This window comes from Sesamum indicum, linkage group LG12 (genome assembly GCF_026168435.1).
Source record: "Sesamum indicum cultivar Baizhima isolate 11 linkage group LG12, ASM2616843v1, whole genome shotgun sequence".
In the NCBI taxonomy this organism is placed as follows: domain Eukaryota; kingdom Viridiplantae; phylum Streptophyta; class Magnoliopsida; order Lamiales; family Pedaliaceae; genus Sesamum; species Sesamum indicum.
In genome coordinates, this window is record NC_142668.1 from 7,643,112 (window position 1) to 7,669,604 (window position 26,493).

Here is a 26,493-nt window from a genome sequence, read left to right on the forward strand (position 1 = left end):
AGAAAAGTATAAAAAAGCCCGTGTAAAAAAATAAATTACAATTTACTCTCTTGTAATTTAAAAAATGATGCAATCTACCCCTTGTAAAGATTTACGGAGAAAGGTAAATTGCATCATTTAAAAATCATAAGAGGGTAAATTGCACTTTGTTTTTCCACAGAGATTTTCTTGCATTTTTTCATTAATATAGGAGGGGGGTAAATTATATTTAAACCTTTAATTGAACCTATACATTTCTTTGCATCTTTCTACCATTCTTCTTACTTAATTTCTTGATTTATATGGTTGTGGTCTGGTCTGTATTTGGATTGATAAATTTGTACTTAAAGAAAGAATACAAATAATTTTATATGAAAGAATTTGAAATTCAATTAATATATAAGAAAACATAAATAATAATTAAAATGAAAAGATCTGAAATCATTTGAATTCAAATTATTCAAATAAATTATTTATATTAGGGATGGAATACATAATTTAGATTTTAATAAATTCAAATGCAACCAAAGGGGAAAGGGTACATGACTTAGCTTAAACATTATTTAAATTCTATAGTTAAGTTGTTCTAAGTGACCTTTATGTATGATTTTAGGAAAAAATAACAAAAGAAGAAACATTTATATATGGCTAATGAATGTGTGTGTATATATATTATTGAGGAAAAAAATAAAAGAAAGTATTGATGATTGTGAGGATTTTATTGACAATCATTAAAAAAAAAATAATTATTTTCTACACTATAAATTATTACAGTTTTAAAATAATAATAAATTAATATTACCTACCACGATCACACACAACGATGTGAAAACTCAAATTTTGAGATCGATTAATCAATGCCCGCTGTGATTTTATTTATAATCAAAATATTTATCACAAGTTTTAGATGTATTAAATGCTTGATCTCGTTTGCAGAAACAACAGTTAATAGTTGTTGCCCGACCGTGACTAATTAGTATTCGTCATAATTTTTTATTTTTAATTATGATAATTAATTATAGTGAAAAATAGTTGTTGCTTGTACTTTTTAAAAATATAAAAAATCTATAATTATTTGAAAGAAAGATAAGATCAATCATTGAATACAATAAGGACATGTTATGAGTTATATCAATTTTCCTACCCCAAAAGGGTATGAAATAAATTATCAAAACAAAAAGGGGTATGAAAATAAATTATCAATTATTTTTTTATTAATGTAAATTATAATAATTTTTTCTGAAATTTGATGCTATCCCAAAACACCTTCTTATTATTTGAAAATTTATCAATGTCCTCCTGATTTTAATAACCTCCCGGCAACTAGTTCAATTCGTTAGGCTTTCATCCATTTATTGTGGACTTGTAGTGAGACAAAATGACCCGATGAACTATGAATTATAATTTTACTTCTTTTTTAAATTTTTTCAAAATTTTTTACAATTTCCTTTTTTAAATTTTCAACTTTTTCTATCCACCGCGTCCCATTTTTTCTATCTATTTTTTTTAAAAAATAAAACACTACTAAAATGGACGATTCCAAACTTCTATTGAAAGATTACACAATTTTATAGAAAAATCAAGAAAGTACTGATAATTTTTTAAATAATAAAAAGATATACGTAATTATGCCAAATCTCATGAGGGCTCGTTGTAGTTTACTTTTATTATTATTATTATTATTATTAACAGGTGAATTACCATCTTGCCCTTGTTAAATTTTGCCATCACCATTATCATTTGGGGCAAAAAAAAAAAAAAAAAAGGGAAATTAAGTAGAAATTTCAAAAATTGGTCACATGGCACAACCTTTTGCTTCTTTGCCGTATGCGTTGACTGACAGCCTTTCCCTTAACCAATTGAAATGTTTGACTTTGTCAATCAATTGATTATACTAATCATAATACTTAACAAATAATTAATAATAAAATTGAATAACGTGAGAAGAAGTCGACAAACGTTGCACGTTTCCACGTTATGTCCTCTCCAAGCAAATATCACTTCCACACTCAACATTTCCTATTACCACAATTATTATGTGTATTTATGTGTAAATTTTTTATAATTATATTCAGTTTTTCTGACGTTTATTTTCGTCTAATATATAAATTTATTTGTTGTACAAAATTAATCATATTTATTGAAATTAACAGAAAAAAATTAAATGGGAATTTATATTCCCTTTGATTGATTTATTACTGATTCATTGTAAGTAAAAATAAATTTTTTTCTGATCAAACTGTTTTTATATGTTTGAGAATGGTAGCGCATGCTATGAGGTATATCTTCACTTTTATAAAGGTAGTTTGGTCGGAGAAGATTTGTTTTGATCCGCAATAAGTCAGTAATAAGTCAATCGAATAGTAAGTATGAATTTTCTTTCAATTTTTTGTTATTAGTATCCGCAAATTCGATGAATTCTGACTAATAGAGGGACGTATTTGGTAGACGGAAACAAAAGTGAGGGATACTAAATGTAATTTTTAAATCCACATAAAATTTACCTGTAAACCTCAGACAAGAGTGGTGTAATTATCCTTATTGGTAAATAACACAAACGGCACAACTCTAATTTCTTTATATGTGTGTGCGTAATATATAATCTTAAAAATTCATCGTGGAGAGTAGGTGTGGGCGAAGCTCCCATGACTTTAAAAATCATGGGTTCGAACCCTGCTATATGTATGAGATATTATTCTACTGTATAGTACGTATTGTCTATTGTAATAACAAATATTATTTAAATTCTATTTATTAATCGATATATAATTATTGTAATTGTATTTATTAAATATTAATATTTAATAAAAATAATTATAATTAAATTATTTTAGTTAATAATAATTCATCGTATTAAATAAAAAAAATCATCATGGAGAGTCATTTTTTTGTCAATCATTATGGAATCTTTTTTAAATTTAAAAATGGATCATATAATAAGAATAAAATCTCTCAAAATTTGTAGGAGGTCTCGAGACATTGAATTTCGGACTATCCAAACTGTTCATGTAGGTGGATCCCACCCTACGTTTTTCATATCATCTATTCTTTACCATATATATCTCAATTTGTATTATTATTAAAAAAATATTTTATCGTATTAATTTTTGAATATCTAAATTTACTCGTTAATTTATTTTTTCCCTTCGAATAAAATTTGGTCTGGATATTAATTTTAATATTTTTTTAATAATTTCATAATTATAATTTCTCTCCCACATCGCTTCTGTTTCTTGTCACAGTTCATTTTTTTTATTTGTCCCACACAATAATCTTTTTATACACGAAAATGCAAGCGACGGTGATCAGTTATGTCAAGTCGAAAGCCTTTACGATAAATCGTTGCTCCTGCTTTACACACGCATCGAGTACTGTGCCCACTGCCAGTTAATTTGAATAATTATGATTGTTCAGAATTTTGAAATACTTAAATAATAATTTTTTTCAGGTGTATGCCTATTAATATTTTTATACGGGATAAAATGTAATTAATCCAATAAAAAAAAAATGTATGAGTCTTGGAGATTTATGTAGAAAATATTGATTAGATTTTGAAATCAATTGTTGTCTCAATCACTTGAAATAAAATTTATCATATTCCCAATCAAAAGGTAATATATTAAGTGCAATATTAAATAAAATGTATTAATATAATGTCCTTAAATAACACTTTCCATATTATTGCACTCCACATTTATATATATTCTTATCAAGATTGCAAACATATTAAATGCCAACTATTATCTTTTATCATGATATAAACTTTTCAAGAACGTAATTAAATTTTTCAAAGAGTAAATTACAACGGGCTCCCTAAAATTTATCATAATTATAAATATCTCATGAGATTAACATAAATCTAACAAATACCCCTACAATGGGCTGTCACGGGAAGGTATTTGTTAGACGGCTATTAATTTTAAGGTGTATTTGTAATTTTCCAAACAATGAAAAAATATTTGTAATTATAAAAAATAGAGAATTCGTTGCGATATATTCTTTTCCAAATTTAATTTAAAAATCTTATTTTTATTTAGAATCAAAGAAATTAATTAATAAGCTAATTAAGCATCCCCATTAAGCACAAAAACCACCATTTTTATGTATAATTACCCCTTCTAAGACAAAAAGCTAAATTGAAAAAGAAAACTAAATATGGAAATTAAATGTAGACACTGTTTGGTTCTATTTTTAAGATATGATTTTAATTTTTGAAAAATAGAGAGAAAAATAAATAGAAATAAGTGTGCAGTTTTCTAATTTTTTTTTCTTTGTCTGATTTTTTTTTAATATGTTAGATTTTGTATGTTTGTATTAAGTTAAAGCACATTCAACTATGTAATTTTACGTATTTTTTACTAATTTTTTCAGAAAAAAAACAGAAAAAAGAAAAAAATGGATTCTCTTTTCAATCTGAAGACCAACAAGATTGAGAGAGAGAGAGAGAGAGAGAGAGAGAGAGAGGCAGTGAAGATGAATGCATGGTTGTTGAATTGATTTTCATGGCAATATTTTTGCGTGTTGAAGAGTAGTTTTTGGCATTCTCCACATTTCGTGGCTTTGTTCATTCGTTTGTTGTACTCATCAACATGGTTCACTTTCCTTCCATTTCAATGCTAACAGATTTTCTTAATTGTTCATATTCATTCCCATTTATCACCCCCCCTCCCCCCTTCTTCACAATTCTTTCATTAAGCAATACGTATACACTCTCTCTCCTCTCTCCCTCTCTCTCTCTCTCTCTCTATATATATATATATATATATATATATATATATGTACACACACACACACTTACAAACATAAGACTTTTTCTTTTGTTGCAGCCCTTTGACATTTTAATCTTTGATTATTAAAATTGGTGTCTGTCTTTCGGTCTTATATCCATTTATATATATTTCCAGCACAGGTACTACTGGGCATTTAATCTTGGTTCATTATTCCTCTTGTTTCCTGGTAAGTTTCAATCAAATATTTTTCCGTGTTTATCATTGCTATCCCTTCTCATGCAAATCTTCATGGAAGTCAGATTTTGCAGTTTTTTCCTATACTCACTCGGTTATTTTCTTAGTTGTGATCTGGGATTTTTGTTTTCCGATGAAAAAGACTGGTTAAAGTCAAATTCTTGGTGGGAATTGGGGTTGGTGTCTGAGAAAACAGAATGTAAGTTGGTAGAAAGCTCTAATCTTTTTGGTATGATCACTCTGTTTTGATGGTTTAATGATATGGGCCATCTTGTTCTGGCATATGTTTCTTGTTACCCCCCTCGTGGGTGGGGTGGGGTGGGGTGGGATGGGGGTGTGTTAGGGGCAGGCATTTCCCAGTTGACAAAGTTTGTCTATTGGTTTTCAGTTTGTTGATTTTCTGTAGAAAGGAAAGATTGTTGTGTCATAATCAGATTATATGAGCATTTGATTTCATAAATTTTGCCACTATGAAATTACTGATTATGCACATTCAGATTATATGTTATGGGAATTTCATGCAGCTTATTGGCATGGTGTTCCGATTGCTTTTACATAATCTGATACTCTGGTGCTATTAACTGAGGATGGCTGATTCTTTATCTTTCTCTGATACTCATTTCTTTCTGTCATGATGAATCTTGAACCTGATTAGCGATTGTTGATGCTACCAGCTTGTCGTGTTCCTTTTACAGCCGGGAGACAACTCGTTGATTAGTCATAGATAGAAGCTTGCATCCTGCTGATTTATTGACTCGAAGCTTCATCTACCTAAGGTAAAGCTTGTTTCCGTTGCCTGTTTTCGTTTTCTTGGAGTTGTTTTGATTTAGGACTTGGTAAATTATTGCATATTTGGTGGCTATATAGAATTCATCGCATCTAAAACTGATCGGGTTGAAATGGAATTTTTTAGAATGTTTAATGTTTCAAGAGACAAGAAGTTGCTGCAAAGTAGTAGTGAGAGTTGGATGATTCGTTGACTAACTGTAGGGGCCTAAAATGCACTGGATAAAAATTAAAATAAACGCATAACAATTAATATAAAATTTATTTGCTGAATATGAGGTGAAAACCAACGTTTGATTTCAAAGAAGTCTTGTCGAGGTTTCATCATTTTTGGTCTTATGTTGTTCCCTCTAAGACATCAGCTGAATGAAACAGATACGATATTTTCGCTGGATGGTCATTTGGCCTTCTATTTTCCAGGGATGGATTTCATGGAGACCAAGAGACGAAGCAACTTGACTAGGAAAATTCTCTTGGCTGCTGGAATCGCCGCTCTCCTCATTTTCATGCTTAAGAGATCGTCTAATTCTAGTACTTCTATCAAGGTGCCCTGTTCTTCACATGATGAAACCAAAAGTCTGCAATTGTCTTTCTGTGTTCTTTATTTTAAATTTATTGATAGCTTGTGAGCATTATGCACAAGGGTGTGTAATTTATGCGAAGTTGTAGAATTCTTGTCTGTTCAATGCTTCCAAGTAATGACAGAAAAACAAATTACTTTCTTTGAGATTGCGTATTGTGTGTAATTCATGTGAAGTTTCTTGATCCAATTGTCCAACTTGTACGATTTTACTCATCATCTGTTCGCCTCCAGTTCTCTCAGCACGAGCCTGGTGTAACACACGTCTTAGTAACTGGGGGAGCAGGCTATATAGGTTCACACGCTGTTCTCCGGCTTCTGAAAGACTCGTATCGTGTGACTATTGTGGTATGCACTTTTACTTACACGAAGCCATTTCATAGAGGGTATAAGTCAATTACATGTGAAAGAATATGAAACTTCTCTATAGTCAGACCTTGACACTTCCTATGCTTGTGTTGACAGGACAACCTTTCTCGTGGGAACATGGGAGCGGTTAAAGTCCTGCAGGGACTATATCCAGAGCCGGGACGACTTCAGTTTATATATGCTGATCTGGGAGATGCAGCAGCTGTATCCTATTCAGTTATTTTCTTGTCAGCTAATTATCTCTTTTCAGTAGTGTGAAATGAAATTGTTCCGATGAAGTCTTCTTAGCTGTATATTAGGTAAACAAAATATTTTCAGAGAATGCTTTTGATGCGGTTATGCATTTTGCTGCTGTTGCATACGTCGGTGAAAGCACAGCTGAACCCCTAAGGTATAACTCCATACAAATGCTAAACGTAGATGGCTCCTTATCAACCTACTCTCTAATAAGCCATTTAAGCAAACAACGATATCTCTGGACCTCGTTAAAACTTTATCTTTGAAACCGAAATATTTCAATTGTTGTTTAGGAAGTGCATTCAAATATGTTGGAGTATGGATTCTAACCATGTGTTTTTCTTAAGCATACACTTCATTACAATACTTCACAGGCTCCCACACTCGTATAAGCAATTAATAGGTCGATGTAAAAGGAGAATTGGAAAGACAGTAGACTTTGGAGCAATTCATCTTTAAACCACATAAACAAAGCTTTCTTTTGTTTAATTTTCGTTCTTGTTTCCTGCGCACGTTTTAATTTGTTCCACGATTTCCTAAAATGTACGTGTTTTCTAATACTTGCATTTTCTAACCAATGAAGGTACTACCACAACATTACTTCAAACACCCTGTTACTTGTGAAGGCAATGGCAGCACATGGTGTCAAAACCTTGATATATTCGAGTACTTGTGCAACGTATGGGGAGCCCGACAAGATGCCAATCACAGAAGAGACTCCTCAGGCAAGTAACAAATATATGCAATTCGTTTGAGTCCCATTTTCCACGTTTTGCTCGATTCCCGAGATAAATCCCAGCGCGCCACTTTAGAGTTTCGAACTATCACAACCATATGTTTATGATGGGATCTGTCACATTGACGATTGTGATTGTTCCAGAACTTGAATCCTGAGACATCCTAAGAATGATGCTGATTCTAAAGCTACGATCGAGATGCTAATGTAATTTCTCAAAGTTCAGGTACCAATCAATCCGTATGGCAAAGCCAAGAAAATGGCAGAAGATATTATAAAGGACTTCTCTAAGACATCAGACATGGCTGTCATGATCTTAAGGTCAGTAGTTCTCTGCCTCCGGCTTAAGATGGAACTTCTATTGCCAAAACATAGTTCTTGGGGAAAACAAAGAATCAATGGTCAATACACTAAACAGAACTTGTAATTCAGAGGTCCAAAGATTATGCATCATGTCAGAATCTATGATGGAGTGTGGAGTTTGACTCAATAATGCAAATTTGTCTAGCTACCGTGGATCCAACCTATTGTCAAGGGAGGACACCTTTACTATACATAGTTGATACGGGGCTGTCCATCATAATTACATGATATCCATTCTAGAAAAAGAATCCTGAGCGACCATGAACGTAGGAGAATTCTATGAAGCATGTTGAATTGAGGCATTGTTGTGATTTGTTTCCCTTGTTTTTTAACACATTTTGTAGCTTGTAGTGTAATTTCCTAACAAATAGTATTTAAGCACAAGGGCACACGAGAAATTTTACTTGATCTTTTAGAGAAGGAGTCTAAAGCAAAAGCAAGTCTTGAGCATTACGAGATCTTTTGAGTTTCCATAGAGTGCTCTTAACAATGGCGACATCACCATAAACGAGAACCTAAGAACAAGTTCGTGTGGCATTATCTTCTGATCAGGTACTTCAATGTGATTGGCTCCGACCCTGAGGGAAGGCTCGGAGAAGCTCCACGACCAGAATTGCGAGAGCAAGGAAGAATATCAGGTGCTTGTTTTGATGCAGCCAGGGGAATAATTCCAGGGCTAAAGGTACATATTGCTCTTGTGATTATTCATTTTGTGAGATATCTTTTGCTTAATAGGGTGAATAGTTGACGTAGATTCTGCATCGACGAATCATTTATTAAGTTAGATCAATAAATTTTTACTTCCACTAGTATGTAATGAAGATAGATGTTCTAGAACAATTTAGAATGAAAAAACGATTGTGCAAATATGTTATTTTGAGTGCAGATACGAGGAACTGATTACAGCACGCGCGATGGAACTTGCATAAGAGACTATATAGACGTCACCGATCTGATAGATGCGCACGTGAAAGCTTTAGCCCATGCCAAGCCCGGTGAAGTCGGCATCTACAACGTCGGCACAGGGAAAGGTCGATACTTGTATCCATTTCTAAAAGGGTTAATTACATTGATATTTCTCTAGTTAATGTCATTACTCATTATGTACTTTATATTTTCAAAGTTACAAAATTCTTCCCTCCAGAAAAAAACTTTATAGTTATTTCACTATTGGGATTAAATGCAGAACATTATGCAAAATAGAACATGAACATCAAATAGAAGATGAAAGTACATGTATATATATACATACTCTGAATTTAAAGGGATGTTTTGATGATCTGAAAAGAGGAGGAATGTAGTGAAAAATTATATTAAAAATTTTGGAAATACAAAAATGAGGTTGAATATGTTTAAACGTATCGCTTTCTTTCTTTTAATGATCGTTGGTCATTTCAACTACAGGTAGTTCAGTAAAGGAATTCGTGGAGGCGTGCAAGAGAGCAACCGGCGTGGACATAAAGGTGGACTACCTGGACCGACGACCGGGTGACTATGCCGAAGTTTACAGCGATCCCTCCAAGATTTGGAACCAACTCAACTGGAAAGCAAAGTATACGAATCTTGAAGAAAGTTTGAGTGTAGCATGGAGATGGCAGAAGGCACACAGAAATGGTTACAATTAGTTGTTTTTCTTCTCCTGTAGAGTCACTGAGATATCACAGAGAGTCGTTCTAAGGGAAATGGTTTTGCTGCAACATAGTACAGCTTGTGCAACACACTTGTGAGAAAATTATGTATGTTTATGCTGAATATAGAAGAATACATGAAAATGGTTCATTTTTATGTATGCCTGTCCCAAACACCACAAAACTCTGCTCGGTCATCCGTGGCCGCCTGCCCCCCACCCCATCTCGCTCGTTAGTCCCCTGGCCACCTGACAGCCTGCCGGAAAACCCATTTTCTGCCAGCGTCGTCGCCAAGCCTGTCCCCCGCTTCCTACTTCAGCCAAAGCCTTCCTAGTGGCGTTGCAACCCAACCATCCCCCTTACCTACCTCAAGCAAACACCCACAAATACATGCATGCATATAAATCCAAGTCTTGGCGAGCATGGCTAGCAAGTTGATGTGCATGGGAATTGATCTCCGCCCACCAATTCCCAACAAACATCCTCCACAATCACACCAACGTAAGAGTTGTCTGTTAATCACAATCTTACAATCACCCTCCAAGATTACCTCCTGCCAACGCTCTTGGATATTCCCACATCATTCCTCGCAATCACACACACTCCCAGTGAAGCACTAGACTCAAACACAGCTCCATCGAAGTTGATCTCGACCGTACCACTTTGTTTCTGTTATTCGAAATCACCCAACAAATAACAAGAAATCTGTCTGTAGAGTCCGGCGCTAATTTGGAACACACATGACGTAACCAAATCTCTCCCTTTGGCGATTAGGATTTGATATGTGTTGGATCCGACTTGATTAATTTAATCATTAAATTAAATCAAGCCCAATAAAAGTACAATGGGTTTAAATTGAATTAACTAATTAATTTGTAATTAATTTTTAACCCATTAGAACCCTAAATGTCTATTTATTCCAACTAAAAAGACATGAGCCCAACTATCCTAATTAATAAATCCAATTTATAAATTACACAAGCCTAACTGTTAATTAATTAATCCAACTAATTAATTAGACCAAGCTCAATTAAATTAATTCAATTAATTTTAAAAAGAATAAGCCAAATTTAATTAATTCAATTAATTAAATCTTGGGTCATCCATCAAATAGACTTTTCCCAAATAAAAGTATTTATATTCTAGATGAATTGATCTAATCCAATTTACATTAATTCATTTCTTCTAGAATTAATTCCATCATTTGCATAGTGATTTGTATGTGACTCTTTAGGTTTACCTTCAGCTAAACTTGGTCTTATGTCATTAAATTAAATTAATTATTTCTGATTAACCAATAACCAGAAATGTCTTCACTATGTGTTGTCGTCTAGCAAGGGTCTATGTTACTAGAAATTAGGTGAATGTTGGAGTAAATATTTAGGCTCTTGAGTTTACGACCCTTCCATCAACTGTCTCATAGTCTTAGTTTATGGCATGAAATTGGGCGTCGATTCTCATTTTAGACTAGACAGTTATGCTTAATACTCGAAATGTGTTTACTCTATTGATCGACATAAGAAACCATTCCATAATCGACCAACTGCTATGTCCATAGATTCAAAGAGTTTAAACTATCTTAGAACGCATAAGATACTTAATTGTCATAGACTGACAGGTGATAGATCCTTTCTTGGAACGCAACATCCTCACTACATATCCAGACTGCAATGGACAAGGCTTATAATGACCACATCAAAGACAAGGTCATCTCTGGTCAGATCCAATATACAACCATCATATGTATGTGACTACTGTGGTTCTTCAAGTTTGAGAACTCATTCCATGCTATCGAATCCCAAGAATACTAATCATATCGATCAAGCCTCAAAGGCTTTTCATATGATGATTCCCGTGAGTCAGTTTAGTCGGTTTGACAACCTATCAACCACCAACTAAAGTTGCATAGACAACCTAAGTTTGTTGCACAATGAAACACGACATTAATCCAAAGAATGCAATTTTAGTGCAAGTTTCAATAGGACTCTCAATGCCCTGTTTTGATGTCCTTGAGTTGGAACGTTTCATACTCAACCCTCATAAGTTGGTTTCATAGCTGCACTCCAATTTGCAACACAACTACATGGGTTATTCGACTAGTCTGTGGAAATTTATTGTGATGTGAAAGCATTTCAAGTATTTAGTAAGCACAACAAACACATATTGTCATAAATGAAAACTTACTACATTCATCAGATTCAATATTACGTTATTAGGTTGTTAAATAGGTATAAAACCGTCAATCGATTTGAGTTTTTGATCACATATTCTAACATAAAAATATAAGCACTAGGATTACCTTGAAATTCATGGCTTATGCTCTCAGCCGATTGTCCACGCAAGAACAAAGGAGTTCCCTCTAATGGTATCCACAGCACCGCATCCAAAAAGGTTTCTCATCTCTTTGTTAGAGGATCTGAGATCTCTAAGAACAGTTAAATCCTTTCTAATCGGAAGAGAGATCAAAGACACTATGAATTGATGTTCTTGATCAAAAGTCTCAAGCACTTGAAACTAGTTCAAAGCCCAAGGAATCAATGTGTGTTTATAGAGAGAATAGGAGAGAAAGAGTGAGAGTAGAGAGAAGTCTTAAATTAAATCCATCATCTTAAAGCCTAAATCAAATTGATTTAGAAGTCCAACTTGATTTATTTAATCCCATTAAATAGATAAAATCCAATACTATTTAATTTATCATATTAATTAATCATGTCTAACCCAACTAAATTAATGATATCAATTTAATTTAGTCTAGCCTAAATTTAATTAATCCCATTAATTAAATTCTTGGATTTTCCATTACATGCTCTCTAGGTAAATAATCATATTATTTGGACACTGATTAGCTTAAACTCTTTAAATTAATTAACAACTTTTTATAATTAATTCAATAATTAATTCTCTAGTTTGATAGAGATTTGTGTGTGACACTTTAGGTTCACCTTGAGCGGATTTGTGTCATTAGACAATTTAATTTGGCAATAAATTATCGCTAGACTAATGAAATCACATTTAATTAATCACATCTGATTAACTCTTAATCCAGGAGTACCTAGTATCATGGGTGGTCGTCTAGCAATGATTCAGGGGAATAGAGAATAGGTGAATATGGCGTGAACCTATATGTTGTTAGTTTCTTATAGACCGCGAGATGTTAAACATTGCAGATATTAGAACTTAAATTACAATACAGTATTATAATTAGCGACCAAATCACCCGTCTCGTTGCTACTACAACGCGAATCTCATGCAAAAAGGAGTCAATTGAATTATTTAGGATACCAACCTATGATGCACTCCGTTTGATGTAAGTGATTGAACGATCTCAAGAACGAATCTCGTTCCAAGTTATCATTTGAAAACGGCTACTAGTTGCTCGACAAGATAGACGGTGTTCGACTATTGTTCACGATAGGAATACAAGTGTCTTCCCTCTAAAGTTGATCCACACCACCTATCACAAATTTCCTCTAACCTTATGCTAGTAGGTGTTAGAAGATTGTAGAACAGAAGAAGATGAGAAAACTTGTTTCTCTTTCAAGAGAACAAAAGCAAGAGAGCAAAGAGAGAAAGAGATCAAGAGAGTATTAACTTGGATATTTTATTTTCAACCAAGGCTCTATTTATAAAGCTCTTTGGAAAGGTAAAGTTCAAATTGTCTTCCTCTTCTTGAAAAGAGGAAGAGAAGTTAAATTATCCTTCTTCAAAATGGACAAAACTATTTTGTCATATTATTAAGAGAAGTTCAATTTTGTTTCTTCTTCTCAACAAGACAAATCTAATTTTGCTTCTTCTTCTTGAAAATAGACAAAACTATTTTTTCATATTATGAAGAGAAATTTAATTTTGCTTCTTCTTCTTCTCAAGAATACAAATCCAGTTTTGCTTCTCCTTCTTAAAAAGGGACAAAACTATTTTGTCATATATGAACAGAAGTTCAATTTTGTTTCTTCTTCTCAGGAAGACAAACCCAATTTTGCTTCTCCTTCTTGAAAAGGGACAAAACTATTTTGTCAGATTATGAAGTTCAATTTTGCTTCTCTTTATAAAGAAGACAAATCCAATTTCGCTTCTCTTTCTTGAAAAGGGACAAATCTATTTGTCATATTATGAATAGAAGTTCAATTTTGTCATATTGTCAAAACTATTATGAAGAGAAGTTCAATTTTGCTTCTTCTTCTCAAGAAGACAAATCTAACTTTGCTTCTTCTAAAGATAAATTCAACTTTATTTCCTCTTCTCTAGAGAATAAGTTCAACTTTGCTTCTTCTTCTCCATAATTAATCAAATTAATTATTCCCAAAAATTACATCATGGAATTTTTGTTTGACCCTTTATGTTCACTACTCAGCTAGACTTGGGCTTGTGTCATATATAATTTAATCGAACACTAATTTCCTCATGTTAATTAAATTATATTTAATTAATCGCTCCCAATTAACTCCTTAATTTGAGGGTACCTGTGACCATGGATAGCCACCTAACAATAGTCCAAGACACTAGAGAATAGGTGAATCATCGTGAACCTGTAAGCTATGCATGCCACACAGATGTGGTCTCTCCATCAAGCAATCTCCCGATCAAAGCTAGGGCATGGAATTCGTAATCGATTCCATCCTAGACTTCGATATCTATGTATCTATTCTATTTGTGTGTCTCCACAATCAACATAGAAAATCCCTTTTCCTATTTGATCGACAGTCATGGCCACGGACTTTTGGAGAGTACACAACATAGAAAACATAGGAGATCACCATCATTTTATGATGGGGCATGAATTCTTTCTTGGAACACACCAATCTCGATGCACATTCTGACTGCACTAATACAGCGCTTTTTGATAATTACGTATTTACATAGCCACATCAGCTATAACCAAGATACAACCGTCCCGTACACAAGGCTATTGTAGCTCCTCAAGTCAAAGGACTAATTCCTATACTATTGCAGTTAAGGAGTTCTAGTCATACCCATCATGCCTCATTGGCTTCCATATCACGACTCTTGCAAGTTAGTTCAGTGAACTTAATAACTCCATATCAAACACCCACTAAAGTACACAGATATCATACGTTATTTTCTTTAAAATGCGGCAATCATCATATGAACACATCACTTAGTGCAAGTCTTCAAGGAATCATGGTCAATGTCCTGTCTCGAGCGATTCATCGACTTGAAACATTTTAGATCAAACCATAGAGGTTGATTTCATGATCACCATCCTATGTGTGACCTAACCTCGTAGTATTATGATCTAAGGGCTTCAACCAAATGTATACAAGTATTATATAAAGCATAATATGAAGTTGACCAAAGAACAGTTCTTAATATTAACATTTTACTGAAAAAGATCGTTCAAAATAGTTTACAACAAGCCAGTCAATTGGCTTGCCGGTCACCTATTCTAACATAGGCTACTGAGTACTATATAGGTATAGTCCTTTCATTGTTATCTCCGGATCTTAGTCTAGGGAATCAAATTAGAAATCAATTTTCATCCTGAACTAGATCTATGTACCAAATCTAATTTACTTTTCTCCCTTGATCAATATAGAAAACCCCTTTTCTATTTGATCGTTAGGCGTGCTCAAAGATTTTTGAATCTAATACACCTCAAAGAACATAGAAGATCTATCATCTCATGATAGATGACGGATTGTATCTTGGAACTCACTAGCCTCCATACATGTTACGACTGCACTGGAACTGGATTTTTAGTGCCATGTTAGAACATAATCACGTTTTGCCAAGACCTAGATACAATCGCACTGTGCACGAGGTTATTATAGATCCTCAAGTCTTACAACTATATCCTATACTATCGAACTCGAGGAGTTCAAGTCTTATCAATCATGTCACATGGGCTTCCACATGACAACACCTTGCAAGTCAGGTGAGTCGGCTTGACAACCTTTGCCAACCATCCCAGTAATAATGTATAGACGTCCACAACTCTGGTCAATGAAACTTAACACCCATCATATGGATACATTACTTAGTGCAAGTTTCCACAGAACCCTCGATGCTCAGTCCCAAGGTTCTCGAATTGGAATATTTGAGACCAACACCCGAAAGTTGATTTCATTGTCGCATCATATGCACAACCCAACTTTATTGGTTATGAACAGTCTGTGGGCTTTGTCCATGACATTCATTTAAAGCAATAAGTAAATACGACAAAGAATGGGCAACTGAACTTTACTTTATTCATCGAATTCAATATTACAATCGAAAGAAATTGTATAAATAGAATACAAAACCACCATTTTAATTGGCTTTCTAATCATTTATCTTACATTTTCCCTACAATAAGAAATATCAAATATGCAATTGTTGGGATCTATTCCAATAGCAAACAGTAGAGTTCCTTTATGTGGTCTTTTTAAATGACACACCCATTAAGTTCAATCAAAGATCTGCATCCTTCAAGATATCCCTTTTTGTATGCATCTATACAAATATATAACCTCAGATATCTTTCTACACCACTGTCTCCAAAACAACAGTTGATCCTAGGTTGCTTATTCTTAATTCTTCACAATAATCGTACAACCTTGTGTAGTGATCTTTGTACTTAAAGCATGTCATTCACTTTGTTCGTGGTACTTTAATACTGAGATTTGTTGGCTTCCACATTAAGGTTATTGTGAACACTTCCACCCACTATTCAACCTCCAACAATTCATATATTCTCACTCAACATTTTTTATGTGACAAATCTATGTCTACTCAATGTTCTTTCATAACTATGGATAGCATCTATTGATTTGAAAAGTGTTTGAGTTTCTTATTTTACAAGCAAGCACCACCTAAGAACAATTTACTCACTCACATTTTGCCCTAACCTTGATCTTGTCTTCTTTAACAAACTTAATATCTCTTTGCCATGTCAATGGGATGAGCCTTAACAACCTATTTGGACCAAGCAATATCAGTGAAAATCATCCCATTCTTTAACTGTGGATTAGGCAAATCACTTCCGGCCTAATTTTGTAAAACTCTCACATGCTCAGTCTCAACTTCATATTCACCAAGTATACTATTCAATTCATCAGACTGTTAATCTTCTAACTTGCACCATCACTAATGTTCATTCTATCTAACATATTGACATCATTATATTCTTCAACTGCCCTCATAGACCAAAGCTGAAGCCGTTTCCAACATATTCAATATCAACTATGTTGTCTTCTCCCACTTCCTAATTTGATTCAACTAATTCATGATCCGCAATCCTTGCTCCACTATCTTCTCCCTTAATGTTTTCTCCATCAAGTCCGTTAGTATGAAGCCTCATATTCTTTGTACAAAGTTCAAGTCTTCAAATTGCCCCAAATAAAAGTATGAACCCTAACCAATCTTCTTCTTCCTCCAACTAAATTTCAACAAATTGCCCTTTAATGGTTTGAACCCTAAGCCCCAAACTTCCTCCTTTGTTCTCGCATGAAGAGAAGCGGAAGAGGAAAAAGAAAAAGAAAAAGAAAAAGAAGATTAGCTCAACTAAAATTGCCTCCTGCAATTTTTGGTTTTTTGGCACTTTGTTTATTAGGTTCACACATACTTTTGGATGAGGCTTTAAGTTTTTTTTTAAAAGGAAAAATTGCATAATACCCCCTTTATGCTAAAATTGCACAAAACCTGCCTATATTAAATCAGTAGCCACAAAAGACCACACAAATTTTAAAAGCCTGCAAAAAAGATACCCTCCATCCAAAATTGACAGAAGGTGTTACACATGCTCTTGAAATGAGAAGATGGGTGTTCTTTTACCCACTTTCAGCTTTGACCATCATTTGTTGATCTAAAATGCCATTCTCCCCCATTACATATATCACTTAACATACTTCCACAAACACATTACACCAAAATAGGGTTGGGTCTTTTGTAAGATTAATTTTTTCTTCATGGTAAAAAAACTTCAAATTAATTATTTAGCATTTTTTATTTTATTCAGTAGTCGTTTATGATATTTATTTGTTGTTGTTTTTGTAGGATGTCTTTTGCTTCTCAAAACTCCGCCTCTAAAGATGAAAATGTTGATTTACGATATTGAAACTCAAAGTGTTACCGTCAGAAAAATGCCTCAATTAGAGTTGTAGGTCCAATAAAAGAAAATAAGGGAAAATTATTTTGTAATTGTAGAAAAAATGAATGTAATTTTTTTGTTGCTTGGACCCTATTAGTATTTCTTAAAAAATTTCACAGTCAACATCAACACAGTCCGTTAAATTCAAAAGAAGAGTTCAATCCAGACAGGTGAAAATGGAGGACAATTTTGCCGAAGTAGTATCTATATACAAGGATTTGACATCTAATATCAAGAGACTTGAAACAATGAAAGAAGGATGAATGTGCTTTTTGTAGTTCTTGTTGGTTTGCTTGTTTCAATATTATTGAAGTAATTATCTATTGTATGTACTAATACGTTGCAATTTAATGAATGCAATTTGGATGTTCTCTTTTGTAGTTAATTCCTTATAACATATTCCAAAAACAGAGAAGTAGAAAACAACATAAATGAATCGTTTAATTCATCCAAAATGTCAAATATGTCCGTTAAATTCAAAAGAAGAGTTCAATCCAGACAGGTGAAAATGGAGGACAATTTTGCTGAAGTAGTATCTATATACAAGGATTTCACATCTAATATCAAGAGACTTGAAACAATGAAAGAAGGATGAATGTGCTTTTTTTAGTTCTTGTTGGTTTGCTTGTTTCAATATTATTGAAGTAATTATCTATTGTATGTACTAATACGTTGCAATTTAATGATGCAATTTGGATGTTCTCTTTTGTAGTTGATTCCTTATAACATATTCCAAAAATAGAGAAGTAGAAAACAACATAAATGAATCGTTTAATTCATCCAAAATGTCAAATATGACAAGTGTAGCTTGTTGATAATTCCTTAGATAAAAGAGGCAGAATAATTCCTTTACTATGCATACCAAAACACTTACATCATTCAATCTGCATACCAAAAACACTTAAATAATGTGCATACAAAAAGTGTCCACAAGAAAGGGATACAACTCTGAATTGTTTCAATCTTTCTTTCTAGATGCATCTTGTCCCTTAAATGAACTTGACCTAGTGCTTAGCCTGTATGAGGCAGATAGGCTTTTCAACTGGTTAATCAAAGTTGGCCTGGTGGATGAACAACACTCTATCCAAAAATTGTTACTTGTACTTCAACCTACAACCCTCTTCTGCAGTTTTGTTGATTTAGATACTGGAACTGGTTGTTTTCTCCTTCTTGGAGCATGTAGGATTGGCTTTTGTAAAGGCTGTTGAGTACTTTGCATATGTGAATGGGCCTCCAACCAGGAATCTTGCAGTAATTATACTGTAGAAAAAAATACTTAATAAGCTAAAATTAAATGCTTGTACATTGTTGTTGGATGGTAGCTAAGTAGTTCAAGGTCTTTTTCCAGGTTGTGGGGGCATCTAAATCCAAAATCTTTTGATTATTTTCATGTGGAATTTTATGAATGAAACCAAAGGAAAAGTAATATACGTTCACTTACCTGAAATGGTGAACTGAATTCTACGGACCTTGGTGGCACAAAGGTTGGCCTTGATGCATATTGTGGGGGCCTCTGCACCAATGTCGTAGGTTGAGTAAAGGATGGCCTTATTAACCTTTAAAAATTTGCAAGCATCTGCAATAAGACAAGTCATTAGTATTTCAGTTGTTTTTCAAGATATGATAACTATAATAAATCTACCTCGATCATCTGTCCTTGATTATTAAGCTTGAGTTGATGTCATGAACGGGAGACTTGTGGTATCTGTAGAAAATGAATTTCAATCACATTTAGTGCAAAATAAAAGTATTATTTACATGAATACATACCTCATGGAGGGGAAAATAATGGCTTAGTTTATGACTGTGAAATCTGCACAAGGTATATATAAGTTAAATCAATTCTAGTGTGTAAATTCATATTTAAAATTGTGAAAAGTACCTCATCTAAAGGAAACAATGGCTCAAATTGTGAGTGTGGATTTAACTCTTTATCATTAAGATTTCGGAAGAAAAGGCGAAAAAAAAAAAGAAAGAAAGAAAGAAAAAGAGGGGAAAATCGATATAAAGTGTTCTATTTTTTGTCCCCTCATTTATTGTACTTTTTGTCTTGCAGGATAGAGAGAGTGTTTCACTTTTTGTCCAATAGTTTACTGGTTTAGCACATTTAGCTCCATAAGCTAAAAAATTGTAACATTTAACTTTTTATCCTATAAAACCAAATGCGCCACAATATTGCATCCAATGGGACAAAAAATGCTTCAACATTTCATCCTAGGAACCAAATGTGCTATGCCTGGAAAATATGGAACAAAAAGTACAAGACGCTCTATCATGTGGAACCAAAAATACAATTTTCTTAAAAGTTTGTAGCATTTGGGATAAAAAAAAAATGCTATAGAACCTGTACCACAATTTTCATCCTATGTGACAAAAAAATCCTATAATTTTTTATCTTATAGGATACAATGTGCTAAATTTGTAGGATCAAAAACACAATATCCTCTATCGTATAGACCCAAAAGAGCAGTTTTATCAAAAAAAAATATGAGAAAAAAAGAACTTAAAAAATATCAACTGGGAAAAAAAGAGAGACATGAATTTTGATATCTAATTTGATAAAATTAATTAAATATAGTATCTCTATCCAACCAAATATCAAAATTTCCAAAATCAGAGGACAAATTGCAAATTACGTATTGGGGTGTCTGCATTTTACCCGTATTAAAATTTCTTGTCAGCACTACTAAGTCGATTTATCAAACTGTCCACCACACCTATAAATTGTGATTCTGCCCGGCCGGACATCATAGAACTCATAATACGTGTTCAAAACAAGAGCCATACCTTAATGGGATCACTTCCATGGACCATAGCTCAGCACTTTCTGCCCAGGAAATCACAAACCCATTACTTAAATTCCTCTGAAACTTCATAAACTTTCAAAAACAAATACTGGGTTTCGGAGAATATCATCAATGGCTTTGCATTTCAGCAGTGCCTGCTTCTCTGCTTTTAGTCGGAGTAAGGTTCCTGCAGTTAGAGCTGTGGCTTCTGACCAGGGAAGTGTCGTTGTGAAGACAGCTGAGGAGGAAAAGGTGAAGCTTGGGGGTTCAGAATTGAAGGTGACCGGGCTTGGGATTGGGGCTTGGTCATGGGGTGACACCAGCTATTGGAACAACTTTGATTGGGATGGTGAATCTCTATACTTTAATTTTTCCTGTAATTTATGGATTCTTGAATTGTGGGTCTCTGTGGGGGGAGGGGGGGTGTGTGTTTCTTGGTTTTCATCTGGAGTAGAGTGTAAACTGATGTGATGAGGATGAGTTACTCTGGAATAATTCGGTTTAAGCACAATTAGTAGACAAAGTTAACAACTCTTTTATAGAATGTAAGAGCCCTTACATGCTGAAATCTAGACACTCCACCATCGTTTGGATTCATACGAGGAGGCCTTTTATAATGAGTAGATAAAGTGGTGGGAGGTACATCACGTACTATACGATGATGGTTTATGGGTAAACTGGAACTATGCTGAATTTAATTGAAGTTTCCACTCTTGATATACCGTTTTCCTTGGGGAGTTAATTTCCCTAGTTATCCGTGTCTGTTAATTTGATTTCCATCATAATCTGCAACGATAGTTGGTGTTATTTGCTGGTGCTGGTAATGAAGAGAAACATATTGTGTAACTTGCTTTTTTTGTAGCATTTCTTGAGTTCTTGTTTTTGTAAATCAGTGTATGGTGTCATTACTTGGTTGAAGTCTGAAGAGGAAGGTTTCTTGTGGTTTATTGGAATAAGGGGTACAATGTGGGGATGGTAGAGGGGTTAAGATGGTTTGTTAGTGTTCGCTCCTGCATTGTGCTGGTGTTATCCCAATTTCACAAATTATACTCACAATATATGGTTTGCTTGTCAGAATTCTGTATCATATCAGAGATGTGCTAGTCTTTCTTCGTTTCCGTGGCAAAATCATAGCTTTTGCAATCCATATTTCTTTTTCCACTGAAGATTTCTGCAAGAGAATGTTCCCTCTCCATCATAGTGAGTTTGGTCATTGATTTAGAAGTAATGATATTCTTTACGATCTTATGTTATATGACAGACAGGAAATTAAAGGCTGCTAAGGCTGCTTTTGATACCAGCATTGATTGTGGTATAACATTCTTTGACACTGCCGAGGTTTACGGCTCACAGGTGGGAAAATGTTTTGGTTTTACCTGTTGCTTTAAATTCGTTCAATTGAAAAAATGCCCCATTCGAAAAGTTTATCATCTCCTGTTCTTGCAGATGTCATTGGGTGCTATCAGCTCTGAGACGCTACTCGGAAGGTAAGCTGCGACCACACTCATGACATGTGCTTGTGAATGAAACTATTATTGCTCCTTTCTTCCAGTTTTCTTCGTTTTTTCTGTTTGTGATAAACTTTCCATATGTCATAAGATTCATCAAGGAAAGGAAACAAAAGAATCCAGATGTGGAGGTTGCTATTGCTACAAAATATGCAGCTCTGCCATGGAGACTTGGTCGACAGAGTGTTATTTCTGCCCTGAAGGATTCTTTGTCTCGTCTTGAATTGTCTTGTGTCGATCTGTATCAGCTCCATTGGTATGCAAGACCAGCCTCCCAGATATCAGTTTTCTTGAACTACTTGTAGTGCTTACATTCATATTGATCAATTCATTTTCTCACAAACATTTCAGGCCGGGAATATGGGGAAATGAAGGTTGTCAATAAGTACTGTCATTGCCTATTCACTGATTGAGATCATCTATCCTTATTAAAGTCTTTATCGGCTCAGGAAATTGGGGATTGTTTTTCCAGGATACATTGATGGTCTAGCAGATGCTGTGGAGCAGGGTCTCGTGAAAGCTGTTGGAGTGTCAAACTATAGTGGTAAAATTCTTGAAAAACTAAAGAGTCGAGTTAAAAATGTTGTGCTTTTTTGTTTTTTATATCAAATCTTTGATAGTAAATGGTAATTCCCCTAATATGAATTGTGAACTCACGAAACATCGGGACTTTAAAGTGGTTATTGAAGGATCACCATTTTTCTGCTCACATGCTGTCAACTTCTGCACTACACCTTTCTAAAAGACCTTTGTTTTTCATTGTTTTTCGTTCTGCGGGTTGGAGAAAGCAGAAAATGGCTTCACTCTGTTTCTTTTGGAAAAGAAATAGAGGATCCGTAAAGGCTTATTTAGGCACTCACTGATTCACGAAAAGCAACATTTCTCATCTATGCCTACACAATATTTCCCGATCTTCGCCGAGTTGATTATCACCTACTCGTTGATGCTCTATGTTGGAGTCCGTAACCTACACTAGATTACATCCAGGGTAATACTACAATTCTTCACAAGCACTCTAGTATAAATAGTTGATCCATAGCCTTTTGTTGTAATTCACACGAAACTATCCTAGTATAACCCAGTTTTGAGGAATCTTGGACGTCGGAGAATTTTCCTAATCATGTAAATCTTATGTCTTGGACTTACTTTCTTTCCTTATTTTCTGTGAACATGTTCACAATTTGTCAAATCGTAACACTCTTTTAATCATTGGTAAGATTCAACTCCCATTATACTTCTCTAGAACATGTGACATTTGGTTTCTTGAACTGATTCTGGTTCTAGAGAAGCGTCTTCGTGCTGCATATGATCAACTCAAAAAGAGAGGTATACCTTTGGCTTCAAACCAAGTAAACTACAGTCTGATATACAGACTCCCAGAGGAAAACGGTGTCAAATCGGCATGCGATGAACTTGGGGTTGCCTTAATCGCATATTCACCACTTGCTCAAGGTGACACCACAGGCATTCTCCTCTGTATTGCTTACAACAATTAATATTTATTAGCTTTAAATTTGCGACCAATCATGGCACAAGACGATTTATGTGATGCATGATATAGATGATTCTTGAGAATATTTTCGACATTTTTCTTCATATCAGGATAGCTACACGCTGATGCTGTTTTAATTCAGGAAATAAAATTTAACTGGTCTGAAAGCATTACTGGCACAGCACATTTTCACCAAAAATATTTCAGTTGGGACGCACTTAAGTTGTCCTTCTATTTGTGGTCGTACACAGGGGTTAAACGAATCAGTCTGAGTAAAGAGAAGAGTACCTTTCAAGTTTCGTTTGAATTTCTTGTCGAACTTACAGTTGTGTATGAGTTTGGCTGAAATGAGCTCTGAATGCAGTCGATCTTGAATAGTTTGAGATTTGTTAATATATATATATATATAATTACTTTCATTGACTTTTCTTTATTACTCAAATTGAGCATGGAATAGCTTGGTTAATTTTTCAGCCTAGTTTTTACATCTATAAATTTCTTTTTCCTGGAATTTTGATTCAGTTTTATTGTTATATTTCTGATAGCTTCAAATTTCTAGTGCTTCAGATTGTGAAGAGCCTAATCTGAGAGTTGTGCATCTCAGGTGCTCTTACAGGAAAGTATACCCCAAATAACACTCCCTCCGGTCCTCGAGGACAGATCTACACCCCTCAGTTCATGACAAAAGTAAGTGCTATTGGCGCATGGAAATGAATTCTACATCAACATTTGCTACCAAAATCCCTCAGTTTACTTTTGTTATCTGCAGCTACAACCTCTGATAAGTCGAATAAAGGAGATAGGAGAAGGCTACGGCAAGACTCCAACTCAGGTTCGCCTTTTTCAACTGCTGCCATGTGTTCTACACTTCCCCGTTGCTTCATAGGATTTCAATCTTGCAATGTTATTCTAGCACACTCTTACAAGAATATCTATCACGAGAATGCTTTACTCCTACTCAGGTTCACCTTTTTCACCTGCTGCCATGTGTTCTACACTTTCCCTTTGTTTCATAGTATTTGAATCTTGCAATGTTATTCTAGCACACTCTTACAAGAATATCTATCACGAGAATGCTTTTGAAGGGCTATTGTCTGAAATCTCATCCATGCTATTCTAGTTCCCTTGCTCAATGCACAAAAAGTCCTAGCAGAACTAAAATTTGCCGAAGCCATCTGTTCATGTCTACCATTTCTAATGATCTATGCAGTGAGGTTAAAATAGTTGGACAAACCTGACCACGGCACAATGATAAAAGGACCCATGAATAACTAGATGTGAAGGATAATCTTATTTATATCTGTTGAAAATATAGACTTTGATCCCCATTTGCAATCAATGAGGACGCCTTTCGAAGAGAAGCCCTAGAGTATTGAAGTTGTAAATAATAAATGAAACGTCAAGAAAGGCCATGTACTGTTCACAGAGTACATATACCGCAATGATGCACCAAGGGGGAAAATGCTAATATTTTCGGTTTCGCTTACAGTTTCGACCCTTGATATCTGATCTAGCATGCATTCTCATATTGTTAGTCGGAGCCCTCTTCCAAAGTATTATATGCTTGGCCAGAGCTGCATAGTTTTCTCATGAAAAAGTGCCATGCAACGGCTCTGCTTCTGTGGGGACGAAGCCATGCGACCTTCTCAAGGTCCCAACGCACCCGTTGGGAGCTAATGATGTTGGGTGATCCTACATTAATATCTATGCTCATCCTTGTTGAATCAGTTTCCAAAACCACCCCTCTGGTTGATATTTATGCACATTCAATTGATCGTTACAAGAAATATCTCCAAAATCTTTTCCCTGAAGCTTGTTCCCATCATCCTTTTCATGAACCGCTGAAGTTTTCTAGTTACAACGTTTATCTTTACAACATAGTGAAGTGAAGAAATCCATTTTTGTGATCATATTGAGTATCTACTTACATTATATGGTAAGACAAATACTTTGTAACATTTATCCTTCTCTTGATAGGTCGTGCTCAACTGGCTAATTGCACAAGAGAATGTCGTTCCCATTCCGGGAGCCCGAAATGGAGAACAGGCTAAAGAGTTTGCAGGTGCAGTGGGATGGAGACTCAGCAACGACGAAGTGGAGGAGCTCCGATCAATGGCGTCGGAAATAAAACGCGTCGTCGGTTTCCCAGTTGAGAAGTTATGAGTTCCCTAAGCCTCTGCATGCTATTGAGCATTCTTATTACTTTTGATCACTCTGTACAGTGTATAAATTTTTCTCAAAATTTATTTACTTGTACTATAATTTTTTCAGCACTGGGAGCACGACCTGTTGGGTAAATTACGACGAGTTTTCCTAAAATTTGATATAATTACGAATATTCTCTCATTGTTTAGGTACCCATACTCACTTGATGTTTGATGAAATTATGTAATCTTTGGATCCAGTTCTGGGAATATTAACTTCACCGAAGTCGTATTTTTATTTTTTATTTTGGATAAAAAATTGAACGAGGTGGATGAAAAATTTTAAAAAATTGTAAAGTGACTTTCCAATTAATTCATTAAAAAACTTTTGAAAATTTTGAAAAATAAGTAAAATTATAATTCAAAGTCTATAAGGACGTTTTGGTCAGTTTATCACGAAATTATATAGAAATCTAAGAGAGACCAACAGTTTGGGCTAGTTCTTGGACGATCGTTAAAATTATGGGGCATTGATAAACTTCAAATAATAAAGGGTATTCATAATTATGCCAAACTATATAGGAGCTAATGGTAATTTATCCTAAAATATTTATTATTGCCTTTTAAAATTAAATAGAAGAAAATTTTATTTGCTAGATTTATGATTTCCAGAACTGGAAAAAAGGAGAATAAAGGGAAAAAAGTGGTATTTACTGGATAGGAAAAGAATATTTAGAATGGTCCCAGACGCTTACAATTTTAATTTTAATTTTAATTTGCTATTTAAATTATTTTTACCATATTCCAGTGCATGCAATAATATTAATAATGATGT

General features: G+C 34.3%; 2 protein-coding genes and 1 long non-coding RNA gene across 14 annotated transcripts; 2 read left to right on the plus strand and 1 right to left on the minus strand.

The window, feature by feature from the left end:
* Positions 1 to 4,793: 4,793 nt before the first annotated feature.
* LOC105178576 (UDP-arabinose 4-epimerase 1) lies at positions 4,794 to 9,803 on the plus strand. Of its 10 annotated transcripts, none has more exons than XM_088876608.1 (11): positions 4,794 to 4,935; positions 5,618 to 5,719; positions 6,105 to 6,274; positions 6,544 to 6,657; positions 6,775 to 6,882; positions 6,978 to 7,069; positions 7,499 to 7,640; positions 7,878 to 7,972; positions 8,567 to 8,696; positions 8,901 to 9,045; positions 9,419 to 9,803. In XM_088876608.1, the coding sequence occupies exons 3-11, from the start codon at positions 6,152 to 6,154 to the stop codon at positions 9,637 to 9,639; spliced, it is 1,170 nt and encodes a 389-aa protein (XP_088732734.1). In that variant the 5' UTR covers positions 4,794 to 4,935; positions 5,618 to 5,719; positions 6,105 to 6,151; the 3' UTR covers positions 9,640 to 9,803. The 10 variants fall into 10 exon arrangements, with proteins under 10 accessions (XP_088732734.1, XP_011100374.1, XP_088732735.1 ...); XM_011102072.3 differs by having other exon boundaries at positions 4,796 to 4,935; positions 6,150 to 6,274; XM_088876609.1 differs by having other exon boundaries at positions 4,807 to 4,935; positions 5,599 to 5,719.
* LOC148784822 (uncharacterized) lies at positions 9,296 to 13,221 on the minus strand. Of its 2 annotated transcripts, none has more exons than XR_016063262.1 (3): positions 12,929 to 13,221; positions 11,942 to 12,058; positions 9,296 to 9,653 (listed from the first exon to the last, which is right to left on the minus strand). It is a non-coding gene; the product is annotated as an uncharacterized LOC148784822 (long non-coding RNA). The 2 variants fall into 2 exon arrangements; XR_016063263.1 differs by having other exon boundaries at positions 9,296 to 10,311.
* A 7,242-nt stretch (positions 13,222 to 20,463) lies between these two features.
* Positions 20,464 to 25,860, plus strand: LOC105178575 (NAD(P)-linked oxidoreductase superfamily protein). 2 transcript variants are annotated; one of them, XM_011102071.3, is made up of 10 exons: positions 20,467 to 20,863; positions 21,776 to 21,867; positions 21,961 to 22,001; positions 22,114 to 22,278; positions 22,374 to 22,396; positions 22,495 to 22,566; positions 23,307 to 23,474; positions 24,119 to 24,201; positions 24,284 to 24,346; positions 25,492 to 25,860. In XM_011102071.3, the coding sequence occupies exons 1-10, from the start codon at positions 20,647 to 20,649 to the stop codon at positions 25,675 to 25,677; spliced, it is 1,110 nt and encodes a 369-aa protein (XP_011100373.1). In that variant the 5' UTR covers positions 20,467 to 20,646; the 3' UTR covers positions 25,678 to 25,860. The 2 variants fall into 2 exon arrangements, with proteins under 2 accessions (XP_088732029.1, XP_011100373.1); XM_088875903.1 differs by lacking the exon at positions 23,307 to 23,474 and having other exon boundaries at positions 20,464 to 20,863.
* Positions 25,861 to 26,493: the final 633 nt, after the last annotated feature.

Excerpts from the sequence above, each read along its gene's own strand:
- LOC105178576 (XM_088876608.1), top strand. The coding sequence starts at position 6,152 with ATGGATTTCATGGAGACCAAGAGACGAAGCAACTTGACTAGGAAAATT. Across the intron at positions 6,883-6,977 it reads ATCTGGGAGATGCAGCAGCT|GTAAACAAAATATTTTCAGA; the intron begins GTATCCTATTCA and ends GCTGTATATTAG. Across the intron at positions 7,973-8,566 it reads ATGGCTGTCATGATCTTAAG|GTACTTCAATGTGATTGGCT; the intron begins GTCAGTAGTTCT and ends TCTTCTGATCAG.
- LOC105178575 (XM_011102071.3), top strand. The coding sequence starts at position 20,647 with ATGGCTTTGCATTTCAGCAGTGCCTGCTTCTCTGCTTTTAGTCGGAGT. Across the intron at positions 20,864-21,775 it reads GAACAACTTTGATTGGGATG|ACAGGAAATTAAAGGCTGCT; the intron begins GTGAATCTCTAT and ends GTTATATGACAG. Across the intron at positions 24,347-25,491 it reads ACGGCAAGACTCCAACTCAG|GTCGTGCTCAACTGGCTAAT; the intron begins GTTCGCCTTTTT and ends TTCTCTTGATAG.